General features: G+C 39.8%; 1 protein-coding gene across 1 annotated transcript; it reads right to left on the minus strand.

Annotated features, from left to right (window-relative positions):
• Window positions 1–8065: 8065 nt before the first annotated feature.
• rerglb (RERG/RAS-like b) lies at window positions 8066–17553 on the minus strand. The gene is made up of 5 exons (XM_031731833.2): window positions 17277–17553; window positions 14021–14077; window positions 13188–13261; window positions 11644–11792; window positions 8066–10823 (listed from the first exon to the last, which is right to left on the minus strand). The coding sequence occupies exons 1-5, from the start codon at window positions 17326–17328 to the stop codon at window positions 10538–10540; spliced, it is 618 nt and encodes a 205-aa protein (XP_031587693.1). The 5' UTR covers window positions 17329–17553; the 3' UTR covers window positions 8066–10537.
• Window positions 17554–18788: the final 1235 nt, after the last annotated feature.

The raw sequence follows: 18788 nt of genomic DNA on the forward strand, positions 1-18788 counted from the left end.
AGGGAACCACAAAAAAGAGCACCATCAGTCCATATTTTCAAGTATCATAACCCAAAAGAAATGCCGCAGTGATATTACAGTGCTGTGAAAAAGTATTTGTCTCCTCTCTGCTTTCACATTTTTTGCATATTTGTCACATTTACATGTTTCAGACCATCAAACAAATTTTAATATTAGACAAAGATAACCCGAGTAAATGCAAGATGAAGTTTTTAAATGATGATTTCATTTCTTAATGGAAAAAGCAATCAGAACACTGATCAGTCACTGACTCTGCACACTCAAGTTTTGCTATGAAGAAGCAGCTGGAACATTTCAAGTACTTGCTCATGTTGCTATAGAGTCATTTCCATGAGTGGTACAAAGAAGGAATGGTGAGAAGAGTGTGTCAGCAAGCTCAGAAAAATGCTGGACTGATTAAACTTCACCAGAGAGGTTAAATGATTTCCTGAATTCTGCCTTCTGACATTCTTCACCTACTCTGATAATCTTCATACTCCACCTGGGTCTGCCAGCACTGGACCTCTGTCTGCCTCTCAGTCCAATGCCTAGGTTTTACTCCTGAGCTTACTCCGTCATCTTCTCATCTTTGGAAGGGTCTTTGTCACAAGCAGGCAAGTAGCAAGCAGATCCCTCCTGGCAACCTCCCAACAACCAGTTTGCCTTCCAGTAGGGATTCACTTTCACTGTTGAGCACCACTGCATCTTCCAGACGAATCCCTTAGTCCTGCTCCATCTTCTAATCGAACCTCATAACCCTCAAATCTGTTCTTCTCTGTGTTTTGTCTACATCCATGACCTGTTTTTGTTTTCCAACACCTAAGATCAATTTGTAGAGTTTTTTTTTTTTCAGTTAGTTCCCTCTGCTTCCTTTCTGTCCCTCCATCCATTTCTTTTTTGTCTTTCGTGTGACAAACAATCAAAATTAGTGGTGGTAGTGTGATGGCTGTTTTACTATTTCAGGAAATGGGGAAACTTGCTATATTTGATGGAACCACGAATTCTGCACTCTACCAGAAAATCCTGAAAGGGAATGTCCGTTCATCAGTGCCCTGTGTCTCAAGCACACTTGGGTTATGACAATAATCTGAAATACACCAACAAGTCCACCTCTGAATGACTAAAAAAAAACAAAAATACATTGGAAGTTTCTGAGGGGCCAAGTCAAAGTCTAGACTGAAATCCAATTGAAACACTTGATCTTAAACAGGCCCTTTATGCTCAAAGTCCTCCAGTATGGTTCAATTAAAGCACTTCTGCAAAGAAGAGTGGGCCAGATTTTCTCCACAGCAACGTGAAAGACTGGCAGTAATCGGCCTGGGTGTGGCTAGTGAAATTAAACTCAGCTTCTACCAAGGTCATTTAAAAACTCTATTTTTGTTTAATATTAGAATTTGTTTGACGATATGAGACATGTAAGTGTGACAAATATGCAAAAAAAGAAGAAGAGGAAGAAGAAAAAGAAGGAATCAGGAAGGGGACAAATGCTTTTTCACCACACTGTCCATTTCAAATAACTTCAAAGCCAGCAGTGAATAGCTCCTTTTCCATGGATTATATGTTGGAAAGAATCTTTCCCACTTTCAGAAGTGTTTGGGCAGTGTTCCTCTGCTACAGATGCAGCCTGTCACACTTGAAGGGTATCTCTTTGATCTGTGAGTCTAAAACTTGGCAAGAAAACGTCAACAACAGTTGTACAAGCACAAACCTTTCCAGTTTTGCTTTGGAAAAGCTGGAACACAATGTATTCGCGTATGTCTCTTTACATATGTCTGTTCTCTATTTGAGTAAACCCTGTCCAGCTGCAAAATGCTTTAATATATTTAAATATACTCTTTTTTTTTTTTCTTTTTTTTTTAAAGGAGCCTAAACACATATAATCTAGTTACATTGCCTTACAGGCAGAGTAGAATATCTATATTTTGGAAGGATGACAAGATTAAAAGATCTTGGTATAGTATCTTGGTATCTAATCCACTGTTCCAGTATTAATACCATCCATTTATTACAGTAAATATGAGGATTTTTTAAAATGAGTAGACTAAGCCCAAACTCTTGGGTCTACTCAGGAGTTTGGGTCTCAGTAGAGCCTTCTGAAATGGAAATGTGCAAATAATTAACTGTACTTTCCAGCGATGCCAGCACAACAACAAATCCTGGTCCAAAGCATGAGTGAGATACAATCATTAACATTAGCTACATCTGTGTTTGTCAAATCAAATGTCCAATGTGAGAAAAGCTTGTTATCATTGGCACTAAAGTCACTTATTATAGCAACACTAGCTCAGCTGCATCTATGTGTTTGCGTATCATGTGTTGTGCAGTTTGAGGCTGTAATGCAAAAGATGTCATCTCATTCAGCTGCAGGCTTGTCTCCTGAAGTCTGAATTAAAATAATAAAACACACACACAAAACAAAATCCCCTCTTGCCCCTGTGGGCGGTCTATCCTTCAAGCTCAGGTCCTCTACCAGAGGCCTGGGAGCCTGAGGGTCCTGCGCAGTATCTTAGCTGTTCCAAGGACTGCCAAGATCAAGGACCAAGATTTGGATGTTGTTCCTGGGATCTCCTGGAGCCACTCCTCTAGCTTGGGACTCACTGCCCCTAGTGCTCCACTGCGACCACTGTTACCTTCACCCTCCACATCTTCTCAAGCTCTTCTCTGAGCCCTTGGTACTTCTCCAGCTTCTCGTCTTCCTTCTTCTTGATGTTGCTGTCATTCGGTATCGATACGTCTATCACTATGGCCGTCTTCCTCTGCTTGTCTACCACTACTTTGTCTGGTTGGTTAGCCACCACCATTTTGTCCCCCTGTATCTGGATGTCCCACAGGATCTTGGTCATTCTCGACCACCCTAGGGGGGATCCCCCATTTTGACCACGGGACTTCCAGCAATACTCGGCCCAGATGTTCCTGTATATTATTCCAGCCACTTGGTTATGGCGTTCCATGTATGCCCTTCCTGCTAGCATCTTGCACCCTGCTGTTGTGTGCTGGATTGTCTCAGGGGCATCTTTACACAGCCTGCACCTGGGGTCTTGCCTGGTGTGGTAGAGCCCAGCCTCTATGGATCTTGTGCTCAGAGCTTGTTCTTGCACTGCCATGATTAGTGCCTCTGTGCTGTCTTTCAGTCCAGCTTTGTCCAGCCACTGGTAGGATTTCTGGATGTCAGCCACCTCCTCTATCTGCCGGTGGTACATACTGTGCAGGAGCCTGTCCTTCCATGATGGTTCCTTCTCTTTCTTTGGTTTCTGCTGCCTGAGGTATTCACTGAGCACGCGGTTGGTTGGAGCCATCTTCCTGATGTATTCATGGATGTTTGTTGTCTCATCCTGGACTGTGGTACTGACACTCACCAGTCCCCGGCCTCCGTCCTTCCGCTTAGTGTACAGCCTCACGGTGCTGGACTTCGGGTGAAACCCTCCATGCATGGTAAGGAGCTTCCTAATCTTGATGTCAGTGGCTTCTACCCCTCTCCTCCTTTGGCCAGCTTATTATCCCAGCAGGGTACCTGATCACGGGCATGGCGTAGGTGTTGATAGCCCGGATCTTGTTCTTACCGTTCAGCTGACTTGCCTGACCCTCTGCAGGTACTTGGTGGTTACAGCTTTTCTAGCAGTTTCTTCATGGTTCCCATTTGCCTGCGGGATCCCCAGGTACTTGTAGCTGTCCTCTATGTCTGCAATGTTGCCTTCTGGTAGTTCGATCCCCTCAGTTCTGACTAGTTTCCTCTCTCCGTTACCATCCGACTACACTTCTCCAGTCCAAACTACATTCCAATGTCATTGCTGTATATACTGGTGGTGTGGTGCAAGTCAATGTGGCGTTCACTCTTGGCATACAGCTTGATGTCATCCATGTAGAGGATGTGGCTGACAACTGCTCCATTCTGTAGTCAGTATCCGTAGCCAGTCTTGGCAATGATCTCACTGAGGGGGTTCAGGCCCATGCAGAACAGCATTGGGGACAGAGCATCTCCTTGGTAGATCCTGCACTTGATGGTGACTTGAGCTATTGGCTTGAATTTGGCCTCTAGTGTTGTACGCCACATTCCCATTGAGTTCCTGATGAAGGCTCTTAGGGTCATATTGCTCTTGTATAGATCTAGGTATTCTAGGATCCAGGTGTGGGGCATCGAGTCATAGGCCTTCTTGTAATCAATCCAGGCAGTGCACTATATATATACGTATATATGTATTGTATTTGCATATACAGTGAATATTAGCAATAGGCCTACGTAAGCAGACTTACTCATACATAGCATACATAACATTGCACGTTATGCTGTCTATAAAGATCTTTGTTTAAGGCAATACAACCAGTGATTTTTTTTATTATTCACTGTAGTGTAATTTTACATGGAAGCTCTGATCGAGCTGACACAAAGAGTCAGAGGCTATTTGATACTGCAGTAATATCAAATATTTCATTAGATTTAGCTCATTTTGCATCATTAGCACGGGGAGATAAGAACATCTTGCATAGCAGTATTTAGTGCACAGACAGCAGGACATCATTTTTAGTGTAAGAGGAGACAGCAGGATACCTTAATAAACTATTAACAACTCAGATGATGTGAAAAGGATTTCATTATTCTGTCCTCGATGCATAAAAAAATGTCACATTCATTCATATTATCTATCCACACATTAAAAATATGAAAATAGCAGACCAATTTCAAAAAAACTAACCTTAAATTTTTGTATCTCTATTTTCTCAGATAGGAGATGTCTCGTTTTAGAAACAAGCTCTTCACATACATTCATCAGGCAATCACTGTGTGCACTCATGCAGCCTGACACACAGTGCACAGTACATGACAAAAAAAAAAGAAAAAGAAAAAAATATTGTCCTTGAGCAAGTCAGTGTTGCTCAGATCAACTTAAACTCGTGTTTTCATAAGCATCTTAAGAGAAAACATGTCTGAATAAAGATAACTAGCTGTACTCTTAAAAAAATAACAACTTACCACATCAATATGCATTTTAATTGCTTTTTAAAAAACAGTCAGACAAAACATTTTCACTTCTGTTTATTTCTGTAGCCAATTATTCCAGCCAGATAGTTTGGTGGTGAGAGGTGAGTGAAGTACCACCTGTTTCTGTTCTAATGTGGATCCGTTTCCTTGGAGGTTCAAATCTTTGGAAGACAGCCAATCCCCTGTCACTCTGACTAAGCTGTCGGTTTTTAGATTGGAGTGGGGATGTGCTCACCAGCTGTGAGATTAAGGGGAACTGATCGATGGCCTTTCTGATTGGCTCTTGGGGTGTCCCAGCAGCATCCAATCCCCTTGGTTCGGATGGTTGTCCACGGCCGAGCCAAAAGCAATTCTTCCTCCGCGCAGGGGCCAAATAAGATCACTGACCTGAAGCTTCGAGGCCACGCTTGGAGGTTCTGTCTCCATTTGTCTGCGCTCCTCATTTCTCTGGAAAAAAAAGAGAAAAAAAATGAGACAGTTGGAAGAGGAGAGGGGAGAGAGATGAAAAGATTGAATAAAATTAGAATTTATATGAAAGGCATGTTGCACCTTCGCACATTTACACTTTATTTTTGCTCAATCTGCATTTTCCTGACACCTTTGTTGTTATTAAGCTCTAATGTCCACTGTGTTCTGCACTGCTCTCTCCAGAAATTACCTGTCAGTCAAACTCAGGTGGGAAGCACTGTGATGTGTTTTTCCTCAGATTTGCTTCGAGTCTCTGTAGGTGGGGCTGTTTTCGTTTTCTCTTCTGTTCTGCCACATCGAGAGCTGTTTCTGCCTACCACTGCTTTTTTTATTCAAAACAAACAGCTTTAGCTGCTGCTCGAAATGTAAAATTCATGACTTCCTGTGCGTCAAATGATTTCTTTTTCTTTTTTTTTAGGAAGGGGGGCAGTCTTTCTTGGGCGTAAAAGAATGCCTGTAGGTATCTAAGAGTATAAACGTGTTCGGGAAATATCCTCACGATGGAGCGAAATGATATTTGATGAGGAAAAATGTTCACTGATCCCAAACAGCTGTATCAAAAAGACTCGTGCAGAGACCTGGCTTTCATTTGCCTCCTGTGTTGCAATGATGGACACTGTGAGGAGGCTGCACTGCTTTCTGTTTGCTCTTCACCAAATATCCTCTGCTTGGATGTGGTGAGGCAAAAGGTTACCGAACAATCAGAGGAAACGATTTATTCAGAAACTTCAAACTTCAACTCTGAAACGCTAACAGATGTAATCTTCATCTATCTGTGCTTTAGCCCTGATTTTACTTGGCTGAGCTGATGATGGGTATTTAAAATATAGCTTTAATAAGTAGTGTGAGTTTTCTTGACCTGGCACGGATTGTAAAGTAAATAAATACCTTTTTAATTTTATTTTTTTAATTTAGATTATTTCTTGAAGTAAGAAAGGTTCATTTATGGGAAAATTTCAGATGGGTATATGTATGGATCCAAAGCCACGTGTTACACAGGGGCATTCTTACCCAAATTTTCCAGCATTATTCACCTCTCCATCGCTGACACAGATCTACATGTCAGTGTGTTTATCATTCTCTTTGTCATCATTTTCCATCCTTTTGTGGACATTTTGCAGCACTCTTTTGTCCCACTGCATCCCTTGGTATAGTATTTTTTTCCATTTCTATAACTTTATTTATTTATTTTTTCAGCTTGTCTTGTGTCTCCAGATCCCTTGTTTTGCATCACTCAGCAGATGTTTTGCTTCTCTTTGTGGTCTTTGCATATAATGCTGACTCACATCTCAGCATTTCATTTGAAAATTGTGTCCATCACAAAGGCCTGTTCTTTGTCTCCTCTGGAAGAAATCATTTTTCTTTTTGGAGATAACTGGATACTGACCTGCTCTCTGAAATCTGGAGAAATAAGGATTAAAAGACAAAGTAATGGTCAAACTAATTATCCTGTCTAGTTTCAGGATAACAATGTGGTGTTATCTCAAGAAAGGCTAATTTTAGACAAAGTTCTGTACAGCAACATTCAGCTTGTCCTTTTTACGAAGGGCCAAAATGAGAAGAAGGAATGTCAGAAGAACAAAAATGATCAAAACCTCTGAGGTGCATTTAGAAGAAAACAGCTGAAAAAAGCAGAGAGTTTGAAATGTTCCTTTCCCCTGGGTTTGTAATCATTCGACTGACTTCATAACAAGAAATGTTAACAGTGTCCTCTTTGAGAGGCTCTGACAAGGAAATCAAAGGCAAATTCCTTACATAACATTAATTGGTAAATGAAGCAGTTTCTAATTTATATTTTGCAAGGATTACAGATACCACTGTCTCTCATCTCTACCTCTTACTTAGTGGTGCAAACTTGTACCCGGGTGGCATTCATGTATTATCTGGGTAATTGTTTCTAACTGCATCACAAATCAAAGTAGCAAAAACATCTGGAGTTAGATTGTATTTGAATAGCTCAGGCTCATAGAATACACATTCTTACTCATATGTGGTACTTAAAGACATGAGCAATCAAAACGAGTCAGTCAGAAAGAAAAACACCTATAAGTGAATGTAGAGTTTCGCTCACATGTTGAAAAATTTTGAGACTTTGTTAAATTATATCTAACAAAGTCTATTTATATTGGTTTTCCTTAAATTTGCCACTCACCTTCATCTGAGACCTGCTTTCTGCTTTTGTCTCTTCCTAAGTTTTAGCAGTAAAACACCAGAGTGGAACACTAAGGGCAACACAGCTATTATTTATGACATCTACATTACTATGTACATTTCCTACCTTAATAAAATTTTTAAAAAGGCCATTTCTGCTGTAAAAAATAAATAAATAATTGATCTGGTTTGTGTGCAAATTTGTCGCCTCCCCTGGGCAGGAAATGATTAAACTCAAGGCCAGATCGTCATCGTGATCTGTGCTGCCATCTAGTGGAAACGTGAGGGAGCGTTGCTTTGTTTAAGAGGCTAAAATTCAGCATAACAACGGAGCTTTTCCTCCACTTCTCTGCCTCCAGTCTTCCTATTTTTAGCACAGGAAATTCTTTTTTTTTTTACTAAAGGCTTTAGAGTAATGCCTCCTCTCATGGACATCTAATTAAAATTAAGCTCAAAGCGAAACAGCAGTCCCCGTGAAGAGCTATAACGGCCATCAATGTTTAACTTTAATTTCCTCTGGAATAACCAGTGTTTTTACAGCATTTACAGAAAAGAGCATTCATCAACAAAAAACTGCATAGATGAAGATTTTCATGATACACAGTGCATTCGTTCTGTACAAAATCATGGTGACATAACTGAGAAGAAGTTTTTCTTTAAGAAGAAAAACAGTATTGTGTTGAATAAATTTCATGCCCTCACTTCGTATGTGTTATTTGTACAGTATGGTGTTTAGTTTTTAGGGAATTTTCTTCTTCTTTTTTAAACTCAAATAATACAAGATTAATATACTGGATCTACACAAAATACATACAGTATACAACCGAAGCTGAGTACAATGTGCAACAATAACAATGTTAAATTAAAATTGATATCACCTGGTAATAGATCCATTATTTTCTAGTCCAATTAAAGACTATTTTATCTTATCTGTCATTAAAAGCAAACAGGATACAACAAAATACGACATACAGGTTCCACCTTTACAATAAAGTAAGACTAAAGGGTGCATAGGAAGAGTCCTAGTGTCAGTTAAAGAACACACCATGGCCAAACTCAAGAAGCGACACAGCTATGCACTGATATAGGTATATATCACTTGGCACAGACACTGATGGATGTAGCTGCTGTGATATCACCCACTGGTTTGTGAAGTTGGTGTTGTTTCGTCTATTTAAACCACACATCACCAGTGAAGCGAACCGAGAAGCCAAGGGACACTACACACTGATTGTATTTGACAAGTCACTACCCTAAGTATTATAATCTTCTTCATCATCTCCAAAAAAGACCTGAGAATCTGAGAAAGCACACAGCTATCCCCACTATCACAGGGCAAGAGGCAGGGTGCACACTGGACAGATCTCAAGACTCCAAAGCCAACACAGAAGAATCGCCAGTTAACCTAACCCCGCTCATGTCTTTGGACTTTTTCCATTCAACTAAACAAATTGTGTTAAATGTAACGTTCAGCATTTTAGTGATAATGAACATGGCTAAACTAAGTGTTTATGTAGATAATCAGAGGATTTACACAGTATGCCTATTACAAGTCACAGTCCAGTGATCCAGTAAATAAAACATTATGGTTTCCAAAGAGTGGCATCACTATGAGAATATACATTTAACGTGCATTTAAAATAACCATGTAATATCAATTAGACTGTCTCTAAAATATTATAATAGTATAAAAGATGCTGAGCAAAAGACTACACAACGCTGAACTGAAGGGGCAATACTCTGGTAAAGCTAACTGAACCAAACACACAATGAAGGCATGCAATATGGTGTTGAAAGTTTCATTCAGTGTCATCACTGTTGGCCTACACTGTGCTGGTGCAGGAGTCAGTGATGCAGTGCAAGCGTTCGACAAATAAACAACAGCTAATCAGTCTCCTGTGTTGTGTTGTTGGAATAAGATAAAAAGTGTTAAGGGAGATTTTTTTTCATACGTTTAAACTGCACCAATAAATCAGACAGAAATTTTGCTTAGAAATTAGCTGTAGCTATGTAACAGGTTGATATCGTTGCACTAAAAACCTGATAAAGTATTAAAAATTGTTAAAACAACTAAAATAAAACACACTAAACCATTTTTGCAAGAGCTGCTGATTGCTGTGGAATGTCCACATTCCACGTCTGTTTTCAGTCTTTCAGCCTGATCCGATCTGTTTTTGGAAAGCGTGACCAAGTACAGTCAGTGATTGGAAACCCATGGTCTAATAATTAACAATAAACATGTTGTTTGACCTCTGCATATTTATACAGGGAGCAAGTGCTTCTACACATAGCTCCTCATATTGATGCTTCTACAGCAGCCCATGATGGGCATGTGGAACTGTTTCTATAGAGAGGCTATTTTTGGGGCCAAATTAGGTTTAGTTACGTGGTTAGAAAGTGACGGCTATTCAGTTAGTTGTAATCTTTATCCTCTAGATGCCGGTACTACACACAGGTCCTTTAAATATAAAAAGTAGGCATTTCACCAAAGGTTCAGTTAATACACATTAAGAGAAAAGCTAGAATAAAAAGTGTATGAAGTAAATATCATTTTTATGCTTCCCTCTCCTGTATAGTGTTGCCCTACAACATACCTGCTTTTTTTTATTGCCTCACTGTATTTGGCCCTTTCATCAGAGAAACATATCCAAGGCAAAGTCAAAATAACCAAAGGAAAAACAAAACTTTGCCAAAATATATATTTGCCTGTAAATTTAGTAACTATGGCCGTCTGAATCTTTCCCCCAACCATTCATGTTGCTCATGATATAAAGAGGCTCACTGTTTGTATCATTGTCTATACACTCAACAGTTTTCTGCTGAGTGTATAGACCAACACATCACAGATCAAACCCAACACATTAAGGATGTATCCCCTTAAGGGCCACGTACAGCAGGGACATCTCAGTCTCCGATTAGCTGCTAACTGTACTGGGATCATCATACGGACTTCCTCCTCTTGCCAAAAACATTGTTGATGAGTTTGGCCATAGACTTTGAGCCGCTGTAGCGTCGTCTGTCAGCGCGATACTTCAGGTGCTCCATCACCCGCCGGATGAGCTGTGTGAAGAGGTTGGCAATGTCTTGGTAGCTCTCGGCTGCCGAGACCTCCTGGAAATTACAGCGGTTTTCCTGCGCCAGACCGCGGCCTTCATCCTCACGCACCTGCCGAGCATGGCAGAGGTCCTGCTTGTTGCCAACCAGGCAAACAGGAACATCCATCTCCCTGAGAAAAAGACAGCAGGGAGGCATTAACACCATCAGTCTGCAAGATTATTGAGGATAGCAAGATGAAGAGGATGCAGTGGCAAAGGCGTTTTATTTTACACCTTTTGAGTGCTTTTGCTCACAACATTGCAACAATTTTGGCTATTAGGCAACCTATCCTACCTTTCTGAGTGTAAAGCAGATGTTTTGGCTAGCTGTGCTTCATTTACATTCACACAATCCAACAGTTCCACTTGTGATCTACACCTACATTTATTCTCAAATAGCTGTCATTAGGCTACACAGCTCTTCCCTCCGTGTTATCAGGCTGCCTTGGCATGCTGCCAGGCAGCCTGATGGATGTGGATGGCCTGTTTGTTTGTTTTTTGTCTGTTTTTTGCACATGTAAATTTATCAGACACCTGCGCTGGCAATCCCTGTAAATCATGAATCATTTATGAGTTTGCGTTTGTAAGGGGGCAGTCAGGACTCCCAGCATTCCTCGAATTCAAAAGCGCATGTAGATTCATGTCCAGTTACAACGAACCTAGGGCACAGATACTGTTTTGTTGTTTTCCTAGAGCGTTTTCAGCATGTTCAGTTCATATAGTGGGTGTATATCATTTTCCGGACTTGCTACTTCACTTTAAACCTCTGATTACTGATTCTTTGCATTTGCATTTCACCTAACATTTGAAATTGTAAAATTGAATGAATGATTTTGCCTCCATTTCGAAACAAACATTGTTGTAGCACCCAGAATTACTGTTAAATAACAACCAATCCAAACATCCAGTACAGTATACGTCAGCAGCATCTGTTATTAAGTTTCTGCTGACCCTTTGCAGTTCTCCATGCGTGTCTCCCGAATCTGCCGCAGGATGTTTTTGGCATTGATGAAGGAAGTGCGGTCGCTGATGTTGTACACCACCACAAAGCCATCTGCCCAGTCCACCGGCTCTTCAAGTATACACCTGGCCTCCGAGCCCTGCCAAGAAGAACATGTGCTTTTATGTTGGTATCATCCAGTTTGTCCCGGGTCAACGTGCCGACCGGCTTGCTTTTGCTATGGAGCAGGAAAAAAGAGTTGGAGCCTGTATCCTTTACACTGTGTCACTTTCTATGGATGGTATTATAATAATATAGCTGGGTACCATTATTATTTCTATAGATGTGTTCCAATCCTGAAAACACCTTGTATTTTTATTTTTATTTCCCTGTTTTGAGCAAAACTGAGTTGCTTTTATACTTTTTTGACAAATGCACACTGGCATTACTGTCTTCCCATTGATTTTACAGATTTGATTTTATTGCTCTTTTTGCTAATCAAGCATCTTACTGTTAGTTTTCATAACTGTAATATTTAAACACTTTCCTTTTATGGATCCATAGCGTATTGGTTTACAAATTTGCTCAGCAAGCGGAGGGTTGCTGGTTCAGTTCCAGCCGTAGATACAAATCCCTTTTGGAAAGTGTCAGAAAATGCATCTGGTGTAAAACTCTGCCAAAGGAAACTCACAGAGCTACCTGCTGTGGCAACCCTCTGTGACAAGCGAGCAGCTGAAAGTCGCTAACACCAGATAGCATTTCAAAGTGGTGCCTTAACAATATCAGTAACACCGGTGAATAAATTCAGAGTGGGCCTACAAGCGTTTGTGACCTTGACATAAACAGTGTAAGAAGGGCATGAGGCCTGGGGACACACCTGAGTGCTATAAAACCCCATTTTAAACCTTTTCTTTTTACTGACTTTTTTTATGCGGTCCAGGTCAGAAGGGCTGGATTGTGACTCTGTGTTCCTTATGGGACAGCAATATTACAGGGGGTCTAAATGACAAAGGCAATGACTGGTTTTTGTTCTCCTGAGCCAGGGTACTCCAATAAAACACTAACGCTGTAGTAAAGTCCCTCTCAGGTCTTTAGTTTTGTTGAAGGAGAAGTAAGAGGTTTATATGGCTCCCCTTTTTTTCAAAGGGACATTCATCTCCTCAGGATACTCTCATAAATCCTTATATTTCCACACGTGCTAACTCTAAGTGAACACATGACCACAGCTAAGCCACAGGCATCTCTCCAGCAGCCTGAAAACAAACCACTGTTTTTGTGATAGATGAAGGCAAACCGAATTTTGGTTATGGCCCGACAGTCAGTCAAACAAAATTACTCAAGAATGTAAAAACTGACCTTCTTTACGAGTAGTTTAGCTGCCTTTTCTTGAAAAGACATTATTCTCATCAGTGTCAGATTTTAATTTTTTCCAGTCAGTGGTTTGTCGGTGGTCCTCCAGACGAAATTTTAGAAGAACAACAGGAAAAGTTGGTGGTCCTGCTGCAGCTCTGCTTTTCTAATATATTTCTGTTAATACTAAAAACAAGAGTCTTACCTGAGAGCAGGGGTCAAAAACCTCCAAATTCAGCTGCCTGCCATCGATCGACAGTCTTTTGTGGTACAAAGAGTCTGTGGAGGAGATTCAAAATCCATAAATAGCAAAATACTGATGAATGTCAAAATTACACATGGAACATGTCCCAAAATGTGGTGTTTGGGACTTTCATCAGTTTTTAGTAAGACTTTCAAGATACCAATCTATTACCAGGTATTAACATTACCTAGCATGAATTTGTCATGAATCTACTTTTACTACAGTTTGTTGTTGTTGTTGTTGTTTTTACAGGAACTGGACAGCTAGTGTAGCAAGCATAATTAAAAGGTTGTGATGGGTCAGACATACATATACACGTATATACTTTGACTTGTATTTTAATTTTCCATGTCTAATCACTGCATGACTTGTAATCACACCTAACAGAGCTAGAGTAGCATTATTGCTGCAGAAGCCTTAATGCCCAAAGCGATAATGAAAACAGTGAAAACCACAATTACATCATTACAGTAAAGGATATAGGATAACAGCATCGTTATGATAAACACAAATGGAAAATAGTATAAAAACACAAATCCATTAGATATCCAACTGTACTATCAGAAAATGGTGTGTTGATCTGAGCTAAAACACTGGAAGCTGTGTCAGAACAGCTACACGAGAGGATTGTCTACATGCTTACCTGCCTGCAAAAGGTTTATTACCCAAAAGGACAATCTTTTCCTTGTCCATGAATACACAGGTGAAAATGTTGCACCTCTAAGTGGCTGAACGCAGTCATCTAGACCAAAACCTCATCAAAGTGCCATTATATGAAATCCGGAAACACTTACTGGTATTTGAGGCATATTCACCAATGAAGCGTCTGGTCAGGAAGCGCACGAGGACAGCTGGAGAAAGGAGATGAAATGGAAAACAATAAAATGAATCATGGCATCATTACACACTCATCCCTCACAGTGAAGAGGGGGAAAAAAAGATCCTTGTTCACCCCAGCAGGCACAACACCGTGTTAAATGTCTCCAGGATTGGAGCGATGAAACTGAAGCCCCACATAAAAGAATGCTGCACGGCTTTCCTGGAAGGTCTGTGTGCATATTTGGCAAGCTGAATAGTTAAATCCCCCCAGCCTGTGCTTTGCCTCTACACTGCAAGCTACACATAAAACTGACTGACTGGGCCAGTTTTGGTCCCACAAGACAATCAATTTCAATTAAAGGCTGAAGTTTCAAGTGCTGAACTCTGGAAGCTTGCTCCTAATAGTGGGCCTCTTGAGGGGTTGTACAGAGGTTAGGACACGGTGACACACAAACATGGATATGGACATTCAACACTTAGGACTTAACACAATAGGAATTGTCGTGGTTCCATTGTCACACAAAGATACATTCAAAGACACAAGACATGCGTTGAAAGCAACAAATAGAGCAGAAGGGAGCAGAAAAACACGCCGAATGAACTCAAGCACCCACATACAGCTTCCATACGCTACAGCATCTCCACAGTAACGGCTCTGCTTCACTGCCAAGCAGCAAGAATGGCCATGTCCCATTGTTTTAAAAGGTTTGTACAGTACAGTCTGAACCACCCTCTCGCAGACAGAAGCAGGATCATAAGTAATGCTTTCTCCTAGACAGCATTTTTAACAAGAGCTTAAAAATCCAATCTGAAGTGTGTCCAAACAGGAGAACTGAAGTACGGTCGCATGAACTGGTTCTCCGAAGAACCTATAAAAAATACTAAATGGTCCAATATGCACACGTGAAACTTAAAATAGACATAGAAAAAAAAACAAGATAACAAACTATCACTGCGACACAACAAAGCCAGAGAAAGCCAAGATCAAATTACACTATAAACAACACCACAGGTGGAGCAGCAGGCCGCTTGACTTATTGATAAAACATGTTGTGCTTTCCTCTGTCCAGCCTTGAACTAAGCCCTGTGACTGAGGAGTTTTAAAACAAAGGCAGATAATCTCTGGAGGGAGAAATGGTCTTATTAGTTTAGTTAAAACTCAGCGAATGGAGCCAATAATCCACTGTTGTCTTTGGTTATGTAACACAAAGCCAGAGCTCACACAATGCTGGAAGAAAAGAGAAACATGTTTATTCAAACTGTCCACAGCTAGAAAGATATAAATAATTACTTTTCGTTTCTCAAGGCCACTCTTCCTGGACGCCAAATAACAGTTACAATCTCATGCCAAACAAAGTGACATGCAATTAATTAATATTAATTTCCGCTATCATTCAACCTAACATTTATTTTTTGTTTACCGTGTTTATGAATGAGCTGTACTTGCACCATAATAGTCACACACCCAGGAATTTCTGCTGTTTTCATTATGCGTATGACATGACATGAACCCAGCATAAACCCGGCATGTACCCTGGTGATTTGCTTAGCTCTGATTTAAGTTTTAGCTGTAGCCTGTAGAAGTGTCGAGAAACACTAAGAAGAGACTTTTCCACTCTGTGAATTGATTGTGGTTGGGCTCTGTGGGAATATTCATAGTTAATTACACTTTTCAATCACCTTTTCTTGTCAAAGTACAAGAACAAAAATCCGTCTTCCTTCTCTCTCCCCAACTGACCGCCCCTCCCTGAGCCTGGTTCTGACGGAGGTTTCTTCCTGTTAAAAGGGAGTCTTTCATTCCCAATGTCACCAAAGTGCTTGCTCATAGGGAATCATATGATTGTTGGGTTATTCTCTGTATGTATTATCGTAGGGTCTACCTTACAATATAAAGTGCTTTGAGGTGTATAGATAAAATTGAATTGAATTGAATCAAAAATCAACTCTCATGCTCCATGGCTAGCTAGTTAAAAAGTATGCCTTCAAAAACTTTAAACAAAACTTGTTTTGTGGTTAAAGTGACATGTTTTCAAGTGTTAGCATATTGCAATCAAGAGATCTATCCAGAAATTACACTTTCCTTTGGTAGAAGAAAAAATAGACAGATCTCAGATAGTTCACAGTCTCAGCAGTATCATCATGTTTTGACTGTAAAGTCAGAAACAACAACAAAAAAACAAAAATTCTTTTCAGATTGCAGCAGATTGCAGCAGATTGCAGCGCCTCCCTGAGCCTGTTTTTTGCAGAGTTTTCTTCCTGTTAAAAGGGAGTTTTTCCTTTCCACTGTTGCCAAACTCTTGCTCAAAGGAGTTTGCTTGCTTGTTGAGGTTTTCTTCAGAATACTGTTGGCTCTTTACATCATAAAGCACCTCAACACAACAGTTGTTATGATTTGGTGCGATATAAAGAAACCTGAATTGGACTAAATAGCTGTTAAATCCTTATATGATGGAGAGCTTTTGTTGTTTTACGCATCTGCATTGCTGTTTAGAGCACATATGTAATAACGCCTCTGAAGTATTTATGCACATAATTTGGTCCAGCGTCTTTTTTGATGGAGACCATGATAAGTTCGCCCAAACTATGCAGAGCAGGATCGTACTCAGATAGAGCCGTGAGTCACATTCTTTAAAATCTTTAGCTCCCCTCAGAAAAGTGTGTTAAGCTACATTGTATATGTTCTATAATAATTACAAAATCTTTGGCCCAAAATTTAATATAACTGAGACGAAATTCAAACACGTTAAATCAGACACAATTTGTCACTTTATCATTTAATTGTTTTTAATTTTAGTTAGCAACAATTTTGATAATATTTAATTATCGGTTTTTCAAGAACACATGCCAACTCTTCTGATTTACAAGTTGTCTGTAACTGTAACTGTAACTGTACTGTAAACTGAATTTTTTGAGTTTTTGACTGATAGCTAAGCAAAAACAACACAATGTAGCATATAACCATAAAATTAAGAACTTGATGACATTTGTTGACCAATTGATTAAAAAATAAAATGATGATAAAACACGCCAAACTGCTACATTATCAGAGACATGTGTTTAAATTCAGGTAATAAGCAAAATAAGCTAGTTAAATGAGGTGGTTTGAAGTTAAGGCATCATAACTTCCTTGTCAGCAGACTTGACAGTTTTTACAGTTTTTATTGAGATACAAGTATAAAGACAGACACCTTTTCTCCCTTATAGATCACTAAAACACTCTCAAGTACTTACCTGATTTCCCAGCCCCCTGACTTCCCAATAGGGCCAGCTTGATGTCGTTCATGCCTGTGTTGTGTCAGGTCCTCAGCTGTACCTCTAGCTGCAGTTCTGTGTTGCGTTGGTATTTGGGTTAGCCTCAGCTCACTAAATACTCCTTATCGTTGAAGCAGAGTGGAAGTACATGACTGCCCTCCCCTCTCTTTCTCTTCAAAGAGCTGTTTCACATTTTAAAACCAGAGGCAGAGGAGAGTGGGGAAAACAAGCACCCTCCTCTTCGGTCTCTGTCTCTCTGCCAGGAGCTCTTTTGCGCTCTCTCTCTCTCTCACACACACCTCTCATTTTCTGTTTTCTCTCTCTCTCTCTTTCCCCCTCAGTCTGTCTGTTTTCCTTCTTTCATTCCTCTCTTGGACCTATTTCTCCTCTGTCTCTGCCCCCTCCTATGCAGAGCTTGCTCAAAGGTCATGACTGACTAAACCTATTGTGCCGGTCCTTCTCTTAACAGTTTAACCGTGGTCTTGCTTTCATCTCTGGATTTTAGTGCTAGTTTTCATTGGGTAATGGTATCATGGTATGGAAGCCAGTTATGCTTGTTTGCCAAGAAATAGCCAATATAAGAAAATATAGAATTACAAGAAGCAAAAATAATGCATTACTGCAATGAGTTACATGGTACTGAAAATATATTTTTAAAGATAAATGACAAAAACCTGTAATAATGTTAAGTGAAAATCTCTTATTGTGATACTTATCATGATAATGATAAGTGATAATGCTTTGAAAATTGTGAAGAAAACTCAAAACTACAGTTTTATATTTTAACACGTTGTAGCTGATATTTTTAAAGCTTTTGCTATGAATACCATTTACATAATGTTTATCTACAAGAGAAACTAATTTTGAGGGAACATCAGTGCTTTCTGTCCATACATAAAAATGTTCATTTCTTTTCTCTTCATACAGTATACATGGTTCTATATAGTCCCATATTAAAACATAATTTGTGATTGCTTTGTTCACGAAAGGTTGATTTATTGTTCCGATTGGACACTATAACTGGATCATGTGACTAGCGACATGTGAAGAGTGAGTGTATGATAGGTAACAATGGGGTTGCGGTGTGCGAGCTGTTGATTTTTCACATTTATCGTTGACTTGTTTTTGGCCCATCCTGTAACTGTGACTGAAGAATGATTCATATTTTTATTGCTGTGGTTAGTCAGCTTAAGGAAACTTAGTTAAAGAGCAAAAACCTATTTTTTCTGCCAGGACTGGCCTTCCATATAAACCATAATTTGCCTTCTTGCCATGCTTACTCTGATCTTTTCCTGTTTTGGTTTCAGGGAAAAGGAATGGCAGTGATATGATGTGGAAAAAATTTTGCTGATTTTTAGTTACACACTTTATCAACTGCACAGCTCAAAGCACTGAAGCAATATAGCAGCAATAAAAACACTGATTGGAGTATCAGTCATACTCCTCACATCCAGTGAAATTGATTCAGACAAGCAATCCATCTCCTTCAGT

This window comes from Oreochromis aureus, linkage group 7 (assembly GCF_013358895.1).
Source record: "Oreochromis aureus strain Israel breed Guangdong linkage group 7, ZZ_aureus, whole genome shotgun sequence".
In the NCBI taxonomy this organism is placed as follows: Eukaryota; Metazoa; Chordata; class Actinopteri; order Cichliformes; family Cichlidae; genus Oreochromis; species Oreochromis aureus.

Coding starts and splice junctions, on each gene's coding strand:
- rerglb (XM_031731833.2), bottom strand. CDS start 17,328: ATGAACGACATCAAGCTGGCCCTATTGGGAAGTCAGGGGGCTGGGAAA. Junction 14,078..17,276: donor TCAGGGGGCTGGGAAATCAG/GTAAGTACTTGA, acceptor TCCTTTCTCCAG/CTGTCCTCGTGCGCTTCCTG. Junction 13,262..14,020: donor TGAATATGCCTCAAATACCA/GTAAGTGTTTCC, acceptor TCTCCTCCACAG/ACTCTTTGTACCACAAAAGA.